Genomic DNA, 19,108 nt, shown 5'->3' with positions numbered 1-19,108 from the left:
CTGAGATGACAGAGGGCTTCTAACATGTGCTTCTCCCACCAGCCACTGTGATCATATAGCGGTTAGTGATCTGTGTTTCAGTCGCAGCAACCTCGGCTCAGTTCTCAGTCATGGTAACCTTCCTCCAGCTCTAAACTTTGCATTTGCCATTTTCCAAGTGTGGGGAGGTGTCTGCTCCCAACCAGCAGGAGAAAGATTAAGGCAGCCTTGCAGAGGCTGCGCAGAACCCAGCTCTATCAGGAAAGGGCTTATTGGGAGAGCCAATCAGGAGAAGGGTTGCTGGAGCAGCCCATATATAAAGGGCTGCTCAGCACCGCAAGAGTCAGTCACTCCTTGGAGTTTGAGGAGGGAGGATTGGCTGCCATGAAGGAAGGAGCAGGGAGGGCACCATGATCAGAGTAGTGCTGGGTGGGTAAGGGGAGCATGAGTGACCTCCTGGCCGAGTACTGCCAGACTGAGGCCCTGATACAAAGGTGGAGAAAGGTGCTAGGTCTGTGGGGAAGTGGTTCAGGGAAGCAGATGGTGGGTTGGCGGATTTTTGTCTCAGTAGCCACTGACACAGGTGGCTACACCCTGGACTGCAGCCGGCCACTGAGGCAAGTGTCTGGGTAGAGAACAGCTGCCCCCCCCGCGAGAATGGGGGAGAGAACTGAGTGGGGCACAGCCTAGGGCTGTGTCCATAAGAGGACACGAAGTCCTGAGAGCGACATGGGTCCTAATGATAGAACAGATGCAGCCAGATGCCACTAGATGAAGGCGCACTGGTGAACCAGAGCTAATTCCCAGGATGGCCAGCAAGAGGCACCACAGCAGGTGAGACATGCCCCGTTACACCAAGACTTAGCCGCAAGGAAGGCTCTCTCTGTCTTGAACAAGCACTTAGAAGGATTCTGCTGACAGGTCTTTTCTTTTTCTGAAAAGAGATACAAAAAAGGAGCCAACAGACACACTAGGTTCAGCAAGGAAGAACTGGCAGGACAAGCCAGGCTCTCCTGGTTAGTAGGAAGGCTCTTCAGCCAGCTCTTTCCCAAAGATCACTATCTAGAGGCCTTTTAACAGCCACTGCAGATGTTGACCACAAAACAGACAAAGAGATGCCAAATAGAGTTCTCCACTGCCTGCAGCCATCACGCTACCAGGAGTTCTGTGCACAGAGAGGCCCCTGCTGGTGGAAAGGCTTTGGTAGAGACTCTTCTGACACCAGCCGCTCTCATACAGTGTTTAGCACTCTGTGTTGTGGCTTCAGCATCCACAGATGCCAGTTCAGTTGGGGGACATTTTTCCTGTCTCCACATTTGTCTAATGGCTCCTTTCAACACTTGTCACCAAAAAGACCTGTTTCTTTTGCAAGCAATGACGTACAGCTAGGCAAAGGCAGTCTTCTCCATTTCCTCAAAAGATCACCAAGCTGTGGGGAGAGAGGAGACACATTCAGCCAAGCTGCTGGATCTGGATGAATCTCTTCTCTTTATTCAGCAGGTGTCTGTGAAGACACATAATCTACACCGTGTAGAGGTCAAGAATAGGAGTTTATACACACAGCGCTGGCGCAGTGTCACCTTGCTTATTAGGCTCAGAGACACTGTTAATTAATTAATTACAATAGAATATATAGATTTTCCGAGCAGGGGGAAGTGACGGGTAGGCAGTTCCACACCCCGGGATAGGTTTTGCCAGCAAGACAAGATAAGCACATTAGCCAATGTTAACAGGTTACATAATGTCTCCACCCATGGTCTCAAGTTAGCAAGTTAACATTTCATTAATACTTTTGATAAAATGTAATTAGTATAAAATATCTATGTTGAATTCTGATTTGGGGTCCATAGGAATGGAGCAACTCTTTTTGATTGTCCAACAGGTACATTCCTAGGGGTTAAAGCAAAGAAACAGTGAAAGTATATGGCAATAAAGATTGTTTTCTGTGTGTCTGAAGGCAGGCATTGGTCCCTGGAAGGGAGGTGGAAGGATGCCATATCTTATACTGACATGTGCCAACTTTTCATAAACTCAAGGTTGGATCTGTGGGAAGAACGTCTCCCTACAGAAGAGACTAACACAATAGGAACAGGGATTCTTTGTTCAATCTGCAACTCTGAATAAGACACAAATGATTTAGTTCTTAGCTCCAACACCTGGCAATTTGCTGACCAGGCCTATCTTAGCAAGCAAGGCTTTCTGTTTACCCAGCTTTCTCTTAGCTGGTCACTATTTGCTAGGCCTCTGGTCCCTTGACCATACTCTGGACTTTGGGTCTGGAAAAGAGCTGGCACAATCCATAGACCAGGTTGTTATATAAAATGCACATGAATTTTACCCTTCACATACAGTAATGGCAAAGCTCTTGGTTCAGGCTTTGTAGCAGTGATGGAATAATCTGTAGGTTCAAATCAAGTCTCTGGAGTCCATCCACAGCTGGGATGGGTCATTCAGTCCTTTGTACAGAGCTTCAGTTTGTAGCAAAGTCCCTCCAGGATGAAGACAAGATGGAGACGAGGCATCAGCCTTTTATAGTCTCTTGCCATGTGGTCTTTGCTTTCTTTGTCCCAGGACACTCTATCAGCACGTGGTACAGAAAAACCTTAGAGTTCTGTCCATAGGCAGGTCCCTGCATACCTTGCTGAGTCACAAGGCGTATCTGCCTTCTCTCAATGGGTCGATTGTATAGCTGATGGTCCTTAATGGGCCATCAAGCAGGCTAGGCAGAACTGACACCAACTTGTCCGGGTGTTCCCCGGAAGCATAGCACAAGTTTGAAATACAGACAGCATAGAGCCAATATTCATAACATCAACTACAAAAATGATACACATCTAGAGATAGCATCATTATAATCAGCCAATCAGAACTCTCCATAGACCCTTTACACGACAACCTTTCTACCATATTGGCTGCAAATATAGAACAGTGGTCACAATGGTGATCTGTACAGTTACAGATTATGTCAATAACATCACAGGAGGTGACACGGCATCAGTGAGACTGATATTGGAATAGCCTCCAGTTTTGGTGTCCTCATTTGAAAAAAAATTGTGAAATTTGGAGCTGGAGCAGCAAAAAGCCACCAAAATGTTCTGAGGGCTGGAGAAAAATGCCTTCTAGTGAGCTATTGAAAGAGCTCAACCTCTTTTAGCTTATCAAAAGAAGATTGAAAGGTGATTTCACTGAAGTGTTGAAGGGCCTTAATGGAGAGAAAAGATTGGGTATTAAAGGGCTCTTGAATGGAGCAGAGAAAGGCATAACAAGACCCAATGGCTGGAAGGTGAAAAGAGACAAATTCATATTACAACTAAGGCCCAAACAGTCAACAGGGAGGATGATTCACCAGGAACAAGCTACCAAGGAAAGTGGTGGATTCTTCATCTCCTGATGTCATTCAATGAAAACTAGATGCCTTTCTTTCCCAAAAGTAGCTATTGTGTCATACAGGAGGCCTGTGATATGAAGGGGGTCAGATTAGATGCTCTAATGGTCTCTTCTGGCCATAAAGTCGACTAATTTCTGAAAAACTGAGTGTAGCATTGGGAGCAGCGTCTGATGTTTTCCTGTCTAGCCGGCTTGCTGCCTAGAACGAACGCTCCTTGAGTGGGTGATCCACAGGGAGTAGCTCAAACCTCCAAAGTGCCTGGCCAGGGGCAGGACATTAGGCACAGCAAGGGAGGGGTGTGGCAGTGACATCACAAAGGCCTTTTGCAGGACCTCAGACTATTGGTCAGGGTGGTGGGGAGGTGGTGACCTCACAGAGAGATGCTGACATCAGCCAGGCAGGACAGGGGCGAGGGGCCAGGGAAACCTCAGAGACCCCTGTGGCTTTGCTTCAGCAAGTCTCCTTCTCCAGGTCTCTCTTTGAGGACTGAGAGAGTATTCGGGTTTCACGGACGTGAGCGCCAGGAGGAACCTCTTTCGAGTTTTCTCCTTCCCTTTTAGTGATTTTACTAGAAAACAGCCGTCCCTGTTTAGAAGGTAAGAGCCTCCTGGAGGTTTGAAACCTGTTCAGTCTGATCCATCTGGTGACAGGTCACTTCCCTTCTCTGACCTCAGGTTCCTCCCCCATCTGTCCAATGGGAACAGGGACAATTCTCGAAGCTCTGGGCAGTCGTGAGCCTGAGTGAGATAGGGGGCGTTAAAACCATCTGTGAAGAAGAAAGGGGAGTTTCACGGTGTTTTAGCACCAAGGAATTCTAAAGTTTGCTAAAATGTCTAGTCTGTGGAAACAAGAAATGGTCAGGGCCAACTTTTTAACCACTGCTTTTTAAAGCCCACTCAAGGATGTGAGTCCCTATCTTTTAGGTACCTGGGTTCTTTGCCAGCAGGAGAGAAGAGGTTCCTGCCTCCATTTTTGTGGCCTTAACAATCCAGGTGTTGTGCCCCAGTTCTCATCTGAGATCCCTGAAAAAGAACATCTTCCCATCCATGAACAAGACAGGACCTGTCTCTAAAAGGGGAACAAAGAGACCCCTGGGACTTACAGACTAGCTCGCCTCACTGCCATAGCTGGAGAGATCCTGCAATACATTCTTAAACACTCAGTTTGTCAGCAGCACCTACAGGATAATTTGGTTCTTAGGACTAGTGAGCATGGATTTGTCAAGAACAAATCATTCCAAACCGATCCTCTTTCCTTCTTTGGCAGGGTTCCGGCCTGGTGGAGGTGGGTAAACAGTAGATGGGATCTAGCTTGGGGTTACTAAGGCTTTTCACACAGTCCCGCAGGACATTCTCACAAGTGAACGAGGGAAATGCAGTCCAGCTGCAATCAGTGTAATGTGGGTGCAGAGCTGGTTGAAAGCCCAGACTCCAGGAGCCCTTCTCCAGGTTTGGCTGTCCAACGGAGAGGCTGTACCTAGTGGGTCCGGCAGGGATCAGTCCGGGGTCTGGTACTATTCAATATTTTCATGAATGATTTGGAAAATGGAGTGGAGAGCATGCTTCTAAAATTTGCAACTGACACCAAGCACTTAGGAGCACAGGATTGGAATTCAAAACGCCCTTAACAAATTGGAGACTTGGTCTTCTTGAGCCAAACTCCATGGCTGGGCCCCTCTCTCTAGACTGGGCTGAAGTGAAACCCCAGAGCCAAACACTCCTCCTGGGCAGTGAGCTCCGACCTTGAATGGTCAGATGCTGCTTAGCACTGTCAGAGCAGCTTTTGCTGGGGGATTCTCCCAGCACTTTCCAATAGCGGGAAGTATTAAATCCCCATTTGACTGCTGGGGACAGAGCCCTAGAGGGGGGAGCAACTTGCCCAAAGTCCCCAGGAAAAGGAAAACAACCAGCAGTGGAACCAATAGGAAACCCAGCAATGGAACTCAGGAGTCCTGGGGGTGTGCTAGGGTGACCAGATGTCCCGATTTTATAGGGACAGTCCCAATTTTGGGGTCTTTTTCTTATCTAGGATCCTATTACCCCCCACCCCTGTCCCGATTTTTCACACTTGCTGTCTGGTCACCCTAGGGTGTGCACATGTGTGGGTCCCAGCTGCTCCCTGCCCCCCTCATTGAAGCAGACGTGCAGGGTTACTGCCTGGGAACTGCAGGGCACCAGTGGACATGGGGTTGGCTGGAGGTAGGGTCTGGCTGCAGGCAGGGCAAGGGGTGCGGGGCTGGCTGGCTTCAGGCAGGGGGTGCATCAGGGGTTGGCTGGAGACAGGGCAGGGGGGTGCGGGGCTGGCTGCAGACAGGAGGTGGTGCAGGGCTGGTGCAGGCTGGGGGATGTGGGGGCTGGCTGGCTTTGGGCAGGGCCACAGGGGGGTGCGGCAGGAGTTGGCTGGAGACAGGGCAGGGGGTGTGTCGGGCTGGCTGCGGGGCTGGCTGCAGGCAGGGCAGGAGGATGCGGCTGGTGCGGGCAGGCAGAAGGTGCAGGGCTGGCTGGAGACAGAGGCTGTGGGCAGGCAGGGCAGGGGGTGCAGGGCTGGCATGCAGGCAGGGCATGGGGCAGGGCCGGTGCAAGGATGTTTCACGCCCTAGGCGAAACTTCCACCTTGTGCCCTCCCCCCCGTGCCCCACCCTGAGGCGCCCCCACCCGTGGCAGCTCCCCCTCTCCACCCTGAGGCGTCCCTCTTGTGGCAACTCCCCCCTCTGCCCTGCGGCATCCCCCTCCTCACCCCTGCTCCAAGCTCGAGCAAGCACGCCATGGCCGCTTCATTTCTCCTGCCTCCCAGGCTTGCGGCGCCTAAGCCTGCCAGGCAGTCAAGCACCCTCCTCTGAGCTCTGAGCACAGCAGCCCTGACAGTTGACAATAGAGGCACCTAACCCCTGAGTTCCTTCAATGTGTCCCCCTCCGGGGTCCAGCTCCGATCACCAGATACTCGGGGTATGTCTATACCACCTGCCGAATCGGTGGGCAGCGATCGATCCAGCGGGGGTCGATATATCGCGTCTAGTGTAGATGCAACACATCGAGTGCTCTCCCCTCGACTGCTGCACTCCAGCTCGGTGAGAGGCGCAGGCAGAGTCTACGGGGAGCTGCAGCAGTCGACTCACCGCGACTGTGACATTACAAGTATAATATAATATCTCATTGAAAGGTGACAGGGCCAGAAAGAGTTAATTAACTCACCTCACCGACTGACCTGCCCATGGGGAACCTTAAGAACTGGTTAGCAAGATCTGTAAATGAACAGAGCTTTGAAATGCAAGTCTGCAGTGTTAGAGGTAGAAGGGGAGATGTTTGCTCAGGTTGGGAATGTCACGCAAACAGTCTTGTCTATTGCTATAGTTTATTCAAGATAAAAAAGGGAACTATCAGCTTAAGATCATTGAGTAAATAGTGTGTATGTTCTGTTCTCTCTGAAGGGGTGTGTCACCTGTGTCTGAACTGTTTAATGGATAAAAGCTATCTGTGTAATTGCTGGATGTTTGGGAGAAGGATTAGCATGTTTCTCAGGCGAAAGGTGCTGGAAATGTTAGAAGCCTGGGAACTGACCTGCTCATTAGATTTCTGTTTGGTTTCACGAGGGGGAAACGTTAAGCACAAAATAAAAAAAAAAAAAAAAAAAAAAAACACGGATTGAGATCCCCAGTATTGACTGGAGCCACCTGGAATTATGGAATTGGACTTCCTAATGGACTATTTCTAAAAGGACTTTGGCACACAAGCTTACTCTTCTATGTATCTGACCTCAAGTTGATTAACGTCTATATTGTTATATTGTCTTTAATTCAACACTCTTTCTCTTTTCTTTCTAATAATTTTAGCTTAGTACAAGAATTGGCTATAGGTGTTTGGGTAAGATCTAGGTTATAATTGGACCTGGAGTATTGTGGCTGATCCTTGGGATGTGAGAACCGTTTTCTTTTTGATATGATAAGATTTTTCAGAATCATATCATATGTTTGACAGTGTGTCTGGACGGAGGCCTGAGGGCTGGGCTTTAGGGAACTGCGTGGTTAAACTTCTTAAGTACAGTGAGATACTACAGACGCTCTTTTGTGCTGGTTGGTAATCTAAGTATTGTGAATAACACCAGCGTTTGGATTTGTCTGCCTGTTTTGTTTGCGGTTCACCCTGATTTGAGTTGACTCAGCTGGCTCCGTGCACAGTGAGTAGTCGTCAAGGTTCCGACCGAGGGTCAATACCAAGTTGGGTCAGAACCCACGTATCTCAAATTTGAATATTGTATGCTAAGCAGTTTGGGTGTTAAGAAGCAGTTGCAATGGAAAAGCAAGAGCATATGGGGTCTTGACAAAAGCCCTGGAAGTGTTTGTGTTCAGGAAAGGGAATAAGCTTTAGAAAGAAGCTACAAATTCAAGACTGAGATCTTGTTATGGCAGTGATCAGGAGGCGGAACACAGCCCTTACCTGGAATACAGAAACTGCAGAAGCAATTGAAATGCAAAAGGCAGCAATAAACTGCAAGCCCTGATGGACAAGCTGCAAGTTTTGACATGAGCAGAAATGAGTAGAATCGCCTGAGGAAGCAATAGAAGGGTTTTCCTGTCTTGCTGGGGGGGCACTGGAAGGGTGCTAACGAGAGGAAAGAAGTGCTTTTGAATGAAAGAAAAAAGCTGCTGAGAGTGCAAAGACGCTGGCGAAGAGAGAAAGGAAAAGCGTGTAAGCGCTGCTGGCTGGCTGAAGAAAACTCAACGAATGCAACAGGACTGTAGACTCCACAGCTCGGCAAGTAAAAAGCAAGGGAGATACAAGCGAAATGGTATCTTTTGAAACCAGTTTATAAATATGTTGAATCTGTGGTATTATCGCGATCTGTTTTCTGTGTTTAACAGTTGTTGCTTACGGCCAGGGAAGGGGAGTCTAACCCTGGTGGTATAGCTGTGTTTGTCTGTGCAATGAAGCAGTGTTTGTCTTGTGAATGGAAGTTTTCTAAATGTCTGTCTAATGTCTCAGAAGTTAGAATCACAGGGTCAGATATTAGCAGCAAAGATCTATGGTGAGGAATTATTTCTACAGGAACGATTAAAGTAAATTGGTCAGGTAACAACCTAATGAGCGAGGAAAGGGTTAGATTGTTGATAGGTTGATGGATTGGTGGCTAATACAGGCTTGTAAAAGTGAACTGAAAGTGTAATGTGATTTTGCTGAGAAGTAGCTCCAGGATAGTAGAAAGAGCAAGCAGTTTATCTGTCGGGAGTGGCTCAATGTGCCTGGTGAGAAAAGTATTGGACGGGCCCAGCGCGGCCGTGGTGAGCATGGGTTATCATAGTCAGGCAGTTTGGGGAAGACAGATAGTGAAGATTGAGTGTCGCCTATCCCTTACCTGATCTTCCTGATTCTCGTTCAAGCGGTCTTGGGAGAACCCGACTGACCCTAACTGCTGTTGACAGTGAAGGGATGCGCCTGTGGTCTCACTAGTCAGGAATGTCATTTCTCGTCAATTCTTCGCAGACCACCTTTAGAGATCAGGGAGTACCCCGGTCTCGACAATAGCATGTATCAGCTCTATGGTGTAAACAAGCTCCCGTGTGGTGTGCGAGTGAGCAAACAGGGAAAGTCTGAAACTCCCCAAGTCTTGTGTGTCTGGTGCCACTAGATGACCTCCTGCGTGTTTCTCCGTTCTTGTCGGTGTGTCTGTGGTACTAGTGACGGAAAGGGGCCTATATCAGACCTTTGTGATGGTTGAGGAATGGTAGCGTCTGACTCAGAGTGTGCTGGGATACTCACTCATGTGGTTCCATGTTGTTAAAGCCCTTAAAAATCGTCGGGTTGGAAAAATCTTGGCGTGACTGAATGGGATATCTTTGGGCCCTAATTGGTGATATTGTTGATAACTAGTCGGCGGGATCAAGTCTCGGGCCATAGACAGTATATAATACACACATGCAAAGGACTGAATTTAGGTTGCTAGTCAGCATGAATTCTTGGCATTTCCTGACTCTGGAGTTTGCGAGTTTGCACCTCTAAACTCATCTTTTTTATGGTGATAGTAACCTCATTAAAGTCATCCCGGAACGTTTCATTGTAGTTACTGCAATTAGAAAATATGCTCATTATAAAGTTTGCATGCTCCTTCTAAGTATTTGGTTAGCTGCCTTACTTTGTCCTGCTTGCAGAAGAGCAGCCTTTGCATTGGGTGTTGGGCTTGAACCAGTGGACGCAGCCCCCTTTTTTCAGATCCTGCTCCCAGTTCCCTTGTGCAGCAGTTGGCAGAGGTTGGTATTCCACTGTGAACTTGCCAGGCAGTTTTCAGCGTTCCTGTTCCCACTGACTGCCTATGTGTGCTAGCTCTCCCTGCACCTCTGCTTTTTGGAGACTTGTGTCCAAGACTTCTGCTTGTCCTTGTTCAGAGAGGCTAGGGGAGGGTAGTTTAGGGGCTGTCCAAGGCAGGTGTTCCCTTCTCCCTGCAACCATCATGGGCTTTAGCACCCATCGTGATCAACTTCTCGAGAGTGGCGGAGGCCTACACTAGCAGGGCTACATGGATGGATGGTTTAACTTTTGCTGGGCGCCGTCAATTGGCCTTGCTTAGAGTTCAGCAAGTTGTGTTATCACTGGGAAAGGATGTAGGAGGTCGAGCTCTGTTGGTATAGATCGGTACTCGAGTGTACTTAAAGGTGGAATGCACATCAAACACGATGCTCTCTTCTCTGCGTTTTGCCTCTATCCCCCTTGCCCATTCCTCGCTCTGCCTGTGTGGAGTGTGACAGTTAACCTGAGGATCAGCCAATTGCTAGTTGGATCACTTTGCAATGACAACAATCTGAGTGATAAGGCATTCCTGGGAAAGCAACTAAATAGTCCTTAACGCCCTCCTGACTACTCTCTCCACCATTCCTCAACCAAGAGCTTCATCAATCTCATTGCACTGGTTACTGTACCACGCGTCTCATGGTGTTTATATAAACTCATACTGTGTGGTTATGTCTTCTCTTCATATATAGTCTTTTGGTCTGGTGAAAAAAATATCCCTGGAACACATAACCCTCATTTACATTAATTCTTATGGGAAAATTAGCTTAATACTTAACCATCGTTTCGCTTAAAGTCTTGCTTTTCAGAACATAAACTTACCAGTGTTAAGTGAACTGTAGTTTTGAAATTATTATTTTGGCATGATATACCTTGGACTTTAGCAAAGCTTTTGATCAGTCTCCCACAGTATTTGCCAGCAAGTTTAAAAAAGTATGATTGGATTGATGGTTCTATAGGTGTGTGAAAGCTTGGGCTGATTGTGGCTCAATGTAGCGTCAATGCTGATTCTAGTGCAGCCGTAATAAATCAACGGAGATACCTTAGAGTGCGTCATAATATCTGGTTGTGTGAGTGGAGGTCAATCTGAATCAAACTACCGTTGCAGATAGGTTTCCAACTGAACATTGATGGCAAACCCGTTTCAGTCAGCAAAGAGGTTCTACAGGAGAAGTGGAGCATGAAACTCAGACGAGAGAGGCAGATATGTGGGAGTTTACCTGAAATAGTCTAACTATCCTGATTTTCTAGTGAGTCTATGTGAGGGTTATCTAGAAGACAATGAAAGTTGAGATTTGAGATGTATGAGAGGGGCACAAACGCTGAAATCCATACTGATCAGTTCAATAAGGGACAAGCACAGACGTCGATGCAGTAGAGGGATGTGGAGCACTCCCCAAATCCTGGCACCAGGGTGGGAGACTTGGCTAAGTTAGTCCAGTATTCTTTGAAAGGAAAAGAGGACCTTGTGGATTCTCTTAAGTTGTTTAGAAGAGCTGAATATGGCCCCGTCAACGGAGATTAGCCCTGTGGGCTTTGCAAGAAGTGTTAATGACACATGCGCATTTTGCGATTGATCATGCCAGGCGATAAGGGTAGTTTCTCGGGGGAAGCCGTATGGCATCGCTTCGAGCAACACACGGACTCGGGTGAGTATTATCCTCCAGTGAGGCAAGCTCACCGCTCTTAGAAAGAAAGCTGGTGGACAAATGTGGATAAGGAGCAGGGAGGCAAATCAAGAAAGCAGTGATAGGGGGCTGCGAGCGTTCTGTGAGAGGTGAATGCTGCTAGTGAGAATGGACTTATTGCATAAGGGGAAGGCTGGAAGGAAGGAGAATCCTCATGGTTAATCTGTAGTCTGTCAGCGAAGATGGAGGGATAGATTGCTCATGCCTTACCATGCCATACCTAAAGGTGGTCCAAGATGATGGAGCTACATGTTCCCATGGTGGGATGACAGAACAAAGCTGTGAAGCGAAGTGTGATTAACATTAAGATTTCTCAATCAAGAGTTTCAGTGGACAGTCTCTATACAATGCGCAGTTAAGATGTCTTCAGAGAAATTGACTGTATTCCTGAGAGGAGTGGGGATAGCACTTGTGCCTAGGTGTATCTAAAGGTGTTGGAACCATCTGAAAATTTTCCTTTTGATATATCTCAGTGTGGATATTGCTTTTAACAAAGGTTTGGACAATATGAGACAATAGTACCTTGTCTCCAAATTTATGTTAAACTTTGTGTATTAATTTAATCGGGACGATTTATCACCAGTTATGTAGGGCTTAGTCACAGATGAACCTCCTGAGGTCTCTTCAACCTCTAATTTCTATGATCTACTAATATACCAAAATGTAGTGTATTTCTTCACTTAAAAAACTTTGCCACAAGTTCAGTCACTCATGACATAGTTTAAAAAAAAAATGTCATTGTAATGCTAGTAAGTAATTAAATGTGGATGAAAACCTTGTAGTACCATTAAAAAGATGCGGGGAAAATTATCACTGTAGCACAATCCCCAACTATTATTCTTGACAAGAAAGGGAGGCCAGTACTTTAATTTTTCATTTCTTTGTATGGTTTTTATGCCATTAACAACTTACCACTACAAAAATACCAGGTTCGGTATCTTGACAACTAATCAGAATAAAACAAGCCTCCTATTCAATGAATAGCTATATAGCATTCAGATAACTCATTATTTCTCTTGGCTGCTTTGAAGCTATTGGCTCTTGCGCATATAACAGATGATATACTTTTAAAATCAATACAGGGGTAAGGCTTTTCCAAATGAAAACAATTAGGCGCCATTAGAAGGGGGGTGACCGCATGCAGGGATGGTCGGGTATCTGGGAGAATGCCTGGGTATAGCATTGGGATTGATGGACGACTCGCAGAAAAAGAGTTACGTGCTCTTCGCGCACATAATCGGACCTGGCTCTAGTGGCTTTGCTCGTACTATGCGGGAGAGTGTAATTGTGGGACTTCGAGAGTCAGTGTTGATTTTCAGTGAAAGTGCTTTGTGTGGGGAGAAGATTGTTAACCTACATTTGTTATACCCTGGATGACGACACCGTGTGTCATTCATGGTCTCATCAGCTGTCGTTCCTTTTAGTCGTGCTCTCTTCGGGTTATATAATAGATAGGCTTCTGATTAAAACACTCAGGGCTCAGGAATTGGAAACTGGACATTATTTCTTGTTGGTATATTGTTTCCATCTCTTCTACTACACCTAATGCTCGTTGAGGGACATATGGTCCTCTCACCCGATAACTGACGAATACATGCAATAAAAACAGGTGAGAAATATCATGTGATACGGCTCGGTTATTGCATTCCTGCCATACTATATATCTCCCAAACAAACTCATCAGATAACTGGTTTCACTTCACGAACTCAGTTCTCTAAGCACACTGAACCATTGCTCCACATGGCCTCACACACACATGTGTTGTGTACTTCAGTAACAGAAGATGGACTAAGCCGTCAAAATGTAGAAACACTATGAATCCCAAAACCCATTGAGACCATTATTACTAGGCACAACATCCCAAGACCTGAGCAAACACCTCCCCTTCTACCTCTAACAATGCAGACTTGCATTTCAAAGCTCTGTTCATTTACATGTCTTGCTAACCAGTCCTTAAGGTTCACCCCTGGGTCGGGTCAGTCGGTGAGATGAGTTGATTAACTCTTTCTGGCTCTGTCACCTTTCAGTGAGATGTTATATTACACTCATAACATCACGCAGCCTAACCGGGGAGTCACAGACAGGCCTCACGGGCGCCCCCCTCTGTCCTGCCGCCTGTGCGATAGCCAGGCCCTTCCCCCAAGGGTACAGCAACAGTCAGGTTACTCCCTGTCCCTGTTCGAATTGGGCCCCACACTTCCTAAAGCCGGCCCTGGGTGTGAGAGCTGAAGCGCAGGGGCCTTAGGAAGTGCGGGGCCCAATTCAAACAGTTTTGATGGGGCCCCGGCAAGGATGACTTAAAAAAAAAACCACGTGGGGCTTCTATTCACCAGGTGGTGCTCTGAGTCTTCGGCGGCGGGTCCTTCACTCACTCCAGGTCTTCAGCGGCACTGAAGGACCCACCACCGAAGTGCCGCCGAAGCCCCGGAGCGCCGCTGGGTGAGTAACAATTAAAAAGGCGCCTCCAGCCAGGGAAGGGATTCTCACTAGGCACGGGGCCCGATTCGGGGGAATTGGTGGAATAGGCCTAAAGCCGGCCCTGCTCACACCAAAGCCCCTGCTTGTAGCCAGCCCTATAACAAGCTGTCGAAAGCTTCATTACACGGGAAAAGGAAACAGGAGGGTTCTTGGTGAGGCTCAGCAGGGAACCACAGATACACACAGGAGTTACAGTCACAAGTTTACAAAGGGAATAGAAGTGTCTATCACATGCAAGCTCCATACGTCCTTTCGGGCTGACCCAGGCTGAGCACTGGGGATCTCCTGCTTCTGCCTAGAAACCTGCCCCTCCAGAGTCCAAGCAGAGCATCATTTCCCTCAGTCTGGGGGTTTTATCCCCCTCTACCCATGTGCTCTGAGCTGCAAACTCAGCTGATGGGAGGAAACCATTTGGATGACTCAGCTTCATGGGGGGCACAGTTGGTGTCGATGGGCCCTTCCCCGTGGGGCAGGATGTAACACCTTCTGCTGGAGCCAGCATGTCACACTGGTTAGTGTCTCTCTCCTGCCTGGTGAGTTACAGGGTCACAGAGCTCCCAATCCAACGGCTCAGATGTTCCCTTGCACTAGGGGATACGGATGTTACCTGTGAGATTGATGCTGGCAGCAGCTCACAAGCATTCCATGAAGGCTAAACACAGTCTTCCAATGCTAGCACCTATTTGAACAATACTAACCCCCAGGTGGGCCAGGCTGTGCCAGCCATGTATTTGTCAGGGTTCGTTTGTGGCCTGGGGACCTGGCCCCTGCTCTGCCAGCCTCACCGGGATGTGGGAGGGGTGGACAGGGACGGAGTGGATGGCCACCCAGCTAACCCCTCTGGTGATGGCTGTCTTCTGCTCTCTCTCCTTGGTTCGGGCATGTCCTGGGGCAGTTCGTGGACCTGTGCATCCTGCTGGGCTGTGATTACTGTGGGAAGATCTGGCGGCTGGGCCCCAAAAAGGCCCTCAAGCTGCTGCAGCAACATGGGACCATCGAGCAGGTTCTCCAGAACATCGACCCCCAGGTACCGAGGGCGGGGCCTGCGCATGAGCAGCCAAGCCGTGTGCTGCAGTGAGGGGGGGTGAGCAGGGGAGGGGGGGCTGGGTGTACTGTAAAGCCTTACTGTCGGTGGGAGGGGCCAGGAGGGGTGTGACTGCCAGCTCCTGTGGTGTTGCTATGCACTGGTAACCAGCTGCTGGTACCTCCCCAGAGGTGGGTGCATTGCAGCGGGGTACAACCATTCCTGGGCATGGCCGCCAACATGCTTTGGGATTCTTTGGGGGCACAGGGCTTTGCTGGCTTGTAAGCTGCTGCTGTTACAGAAGCACCCGCTGCCTGCCAACTGGGACCTGGAGGGAGCTCGCAGGCTCTTCCTGCAGCCGGAGGTGGCTGACCCAGGCCGGATAACGCTGGAGTGGCGTGACCCTGACCCAGAGGGGCTGGTGCGGTTCCTCGCCCACGAGAAGCACATGAAGTCAGTGCCGCCCTGTCTGGATGGGGGGCAGATGGGATGGCCTAGAACGGGGTGGAGTCCTGTGTGTGATGAGTTGGGGGGGTCTCGATTCATTGTGTGGCTGCCCCCAATCAGACCCCACAGCTGGCAGCCTCAGTACTGAAGCCAGCAGCTGCATAGGCCTTGGAGACTCACCCCTCTCTCCCGCCCACAGGGGGGATGTCCAGGGCAGGATGGGGGGAAGCGGGGCACGTCTCCAGTGCTCCCGGCCCGGCACCTTTCGCACCAACATGGAGCTCGCTCTGTGGCACCAGCAGACCCCCCCTCCCCTTTTGGGGTCGACACTCAGAGCGCCCCGCACAAGTCTCCAGCCCCTGGCCTGGGTCCGAGCTGGGCTCTGGCCTGTTTTGTGCATCAGCCTAAGAATTGGCCGTTTCTCCTGGCCCTGTCCCCAGCCCCAGCGTGACTCTCAGAGCCTCGGAGAGGCTGGATGTGGCCTTGGCGGTGGAGCAGATTTACTGCAGGGATAATGGACACTGAGCTCGGGAAGCCCCCAGACCCCTGTAGCGGGGAGCTCGGGGAGCAGGCCTGGCGCTGAGCCACTTCTGCTGAGATCCTGGCACGGGGCGGGGGATGGGCGCTTAGGGGATTCTCCCCAACCCCCCTTGGTTTCCGTTGATGCCCCCCTGGTCCAGATCCCCTCCAGGCCCTGCCCCCCCCCCCTTCGCTGACCCGAGCTCTGTTTCCAGTGAGGCGCGGGTGTGCCGGCGGCTGCAGCGGTGGCAGGAGACCCAAGCCAAGCCCGAGGAGGCCCAGCCCAAGCAGCAAGCGCCCCGGGAGGGCAGGAGGCAGCAGAAGCTGGGCGAGTTCTTCCCAGCCAGCAAACGCGCATGTCCACTGGAGGTAAGGGGTGTGCGTGCCAGGCCCCCCGGCACCGGGGGGGCCGAGGGATGGTGCAGGGGGTTATCCTGCGTATGAGTCGACATCTGCAAACAGCACTGAGCAAGGTCTTCACTGTGCCAGTCATGTGTGAGGAGGGGTGGGGGCCAGGCCTGGTGCTAGCCATCTGGATTCCTCATGGCCCTGCACGGATCCCTTTGCTTCCAGCTCTGGCCCCATTGGTCCCAGCAGGGGCCTGGGCACATATCAGTCTGGCCGCCCTCTCTGCTGGGGGCTGCCCTTGCATCGACAGGACCCAGACAGTGAGACGAGCTGCTCTGATTTCGGCCTCTCTTCTTCCCCAGGTGCCCGGCCCCCAGCCCACTAGGAAGAGACAGAAACCGCAGGTGGGGATGCCCAGGGAAGCAGGCAGCCCGGAGCCAGGGAAGTGAGCCGCTGGCCTTGCTCTTGCTCCTGCTCCTGCCACAGCGGCCTTCTGCAAGCCATGCCCAGTGGGCAGCCGGGGCAACGTGCCAGGAGCCCAGTGGCTGCACCTGATGGGCTTGGACGAAACGAGATCGCAGCCGCTTTGCACTTTAATGCCCAGATGCAGGCCATGATGAGGCACTGCATGCTGGGAGCTGTAGAGTGTGTGTGTGTGTGCGTGCGTGCGTGCGTGTGTGTGTGTGAACAGCCAACTGGACAGGTTGGTTCAGTAGCCCCATCCTGAGAGCTCCAACAGATCCTGCTGGTTGGGACAGAGGGGCAGTGGCAGAGCTGGGGAGGAGCCCAGGGCTGGAATAGGGGGCTGCGGGTCGGGACTGAGAGGCACCGGCAGAGCTGGGGGGGAGCCCAGGGCTGGAATAGGGGGCTGCGGGTCGGGACTGAGAGGCACCAGCAGAGCTGCGGGGGAGCCCAGGGCTGGAATAGGGGGCTGCGGGTCGGGACTGAGAGGCACCAGCAGAGCTGGGGGGGAGCCCAGGGCTGGAATAGGGGCCTGCGGGTTGGGAGTGAGGGGCATTGGCAGAGCTGGGGAGGGGGAGCCCAGAGCTGGGATAGGGGGCTGTGGGTTGGGAGTGAGGGGCACTGGCAGAGCTTGGGGGAGCCCAGGGCTGGAATAGGGGGCTGCAGGTTGGGAGTGAGGGGCACTGGCAAAGCCGGGGGGGAGCCCAGGGCTGGAATAGGGGGCTGCAGGTTGGGAGTGAGGGGCACTGGCAAAGCCGGGGGGGAGCCCAGGGCTGGAATAGGGGGCTGCAGGTTGGGAGTGAGGGGCACTGGCAGAGCCGCGGGGGAGCCCAGGGCTGGAATAGGGGGCTGCGGGTTGGGAGTGAGGGGTGCCGACAGAACTAGAATGGGGAAGTAACACAATTCCTACCCGCTTTGTGCCTGTAGCAGCAAGTTGAGGCCAAAGCTGGCCGCCTTTCAGAACTCTCAGGTTTCTGCTGCCAGGCCCATCACTGTGGTATTGGGGCACCAGGGCACAGAACCACTAAATGACCTGCCCACGGTCACACAGGAGGCTGCGGCAGAGGCAAGATTAGAACCCAGCTCTCCTGAGCCTCCAGTGCTTGGATCACAGGCTTGTCCTTCCTGTTGGCCTGGCCCCAGCACCTGCTGAAGAGAGTCCAACCAGAGCACCGTCCCTCAGCTGCCTGGTGCGCCGAGGGGGAGGCGGCTTGTTTTGGGAACCCAAGGGAACAGAATGGGGAGGGGGCTAAGGAAGGGACGAATGAGAGTGAAATATCGGGAGTGACTCCACGGCTGGGAGATGGATCTGACTGTGGGACCCGCCAGGGACATTTCAAAGCAGGCCGGACTGAGGAACATGGGGGGTGGTGGCACACGCCACCTTGCCCCCAGCACAGGTGCAGGACCAGACAGGCCTGCTAGCGATAGAGCGGGGCCACTCCAGCGGCACGACCTCCCCAGAGCAGCCCCTTCTCTGCGCTGCACGGCTCGGCTGAGCGCCCGCAGCACCGCCCTGCACTGCGCATCAGCTGACGATGGTCCCGGTTCTTGGGGTGGCCTCTGCTCCTCGGTGTAGCCTGGACTGTCTTTGGGGAGGAGCTGGTGAGCGAAGGGCTAAGTGAAGCCCAGATGTGGGCCGGAGACCCCAGGCCCCAGAAGGTGGCAGCACAGATGGGAGGGGCCCAGCACAGGGAAGATGATTGAGGGTTTTTTCAAGTACATCCGGGGGTGAGAAATCTCAGTAGCTGAGCCTGGGTTTGAACTCCCCCCCGCCACCTGCTTTCGTTAGCTCTGCTGTGCCCTGACCTGCGTCAGTGCTGGGAGCAACCCCTGCCCCAGTGCCAGGCCCTGCTGGGCGTGAGCCTCACCAGTCCCTGACTGGTGCCAGTAGCATGCGTGCCACAAAGAGCAGGGGAGATGGTCCGGCTTGGGCTGGCGCTCCGGCTCCCCAGTCAGGTGGTATCTGATGGGGCTGGGAGCTCGTTCCAGGCCCGCTGCGGTTCTCTCGCTATCTCCACCCTGCCCAGCCCAGCGGGGCACCAGGCACCATCTCCTGCTCTGTTCTGGGAGCTCGGCAATAAAGTCGGAGGTGATACAATTCAGTCTGATTGTAATTGGTAAAGAGCCTCTGGTACCAGAGCTCCCGGGAGTCACAGCTGATTGGAGTCCCTGTGCTGCCATGCAAAGCTGCTGGAGTAGCCGGGAGCTTCCTCACCCCCCAAGCCAGCTCCTGCCCCACTCCCCAGAGCGCCCCCTGCTGGGAGAGGCTGGGACTGCACTAACCGGGACCCCCCCCCAGCCAGCTCCTGCCCCACTCCCCACAGCGCCCCCTGCTGGGAGAGGTGGGGACTGCACTAACCGGGACCTCCCCGCCACAGGCAGCTCCTGCCCTGCTCCTCACAGCGCCCCCTGCTGGGAGAGGCTGGGACTGGAGTGGTTTTGAGCTCAGCCACCCTGATATCAGCGGCGTGAACTAGCCAGGTCCTGAGCTCT

At 51.6% G+C, this 19,108-nt stretch overlaps 1 protein-coding gene and 1 long non-coding RNA gene across 2 annotated transcripts in view; both read left to right on the top strand.

The window, feature by feature from the left end:
- The window catches only part of LOC116825734 (flap endonuclease 1-like), a 41,342-nt gene extending 24,603 nt beyond the window's left edge, over positions 1-16,739 (top strand). The window contains exons 8-11 of the mRNA XM_032781978.2: positions 14,708-14,839; positions 15,138-15,289; positions 16,018-16,171; positions 16,513-16,739. Coding sequence (XP_032637869.1) covers positions 14,708-14,839; positions 15,138-15,289; positions 16,018-16,171; positions 16,513-16,599 — 525 coding nt within the window. The 3' untranslated portion in view covers positions 16,600-16,739. The remainder of the gene's footprint in view (positions 1-14,707; positions 14,840-15,137; positions 15,290-16,017; positions 16,172-16,512) is intronic.
- A 133-nt stretch (positions 16,740-16,872) lies between these two features.
- Positions 16,873-18,713, top strand: LOC142046414 (uncharacterized). The gene is made up of 2 exons (XR_012655405.1): positions 16,873-17,506; positions 17,540-18,713. It is a non-coding gene; the product is annotated as an uncharacterized LOC142046414 (long non-coding RNA).
- The last annotated feature ends 395 nt before the right edge of the window (positions 18,714-19,108 follow it).

The sequence above is a fragment of the Chelonoidis abingdonii genome, chromosome 2 (assembly GCF_003597395.2).
Source record: "Chelonoidis abingdonii isolate Lonesome George chromosome 2, CheloAbing_2.0, whole genome shotgun sequence".
Classification (NCBI taxonomy): Eukaryota; Metazoa; Chordata; order Testudines; family Testudinidae; genus Chelonoidis; species Chelonoidis abingdonii.
The sequence above is the reverse complement of the archived record's forward strand: the minus strand, read 5'-3'. Positions and strand labels throughout refer to the sequence as shown.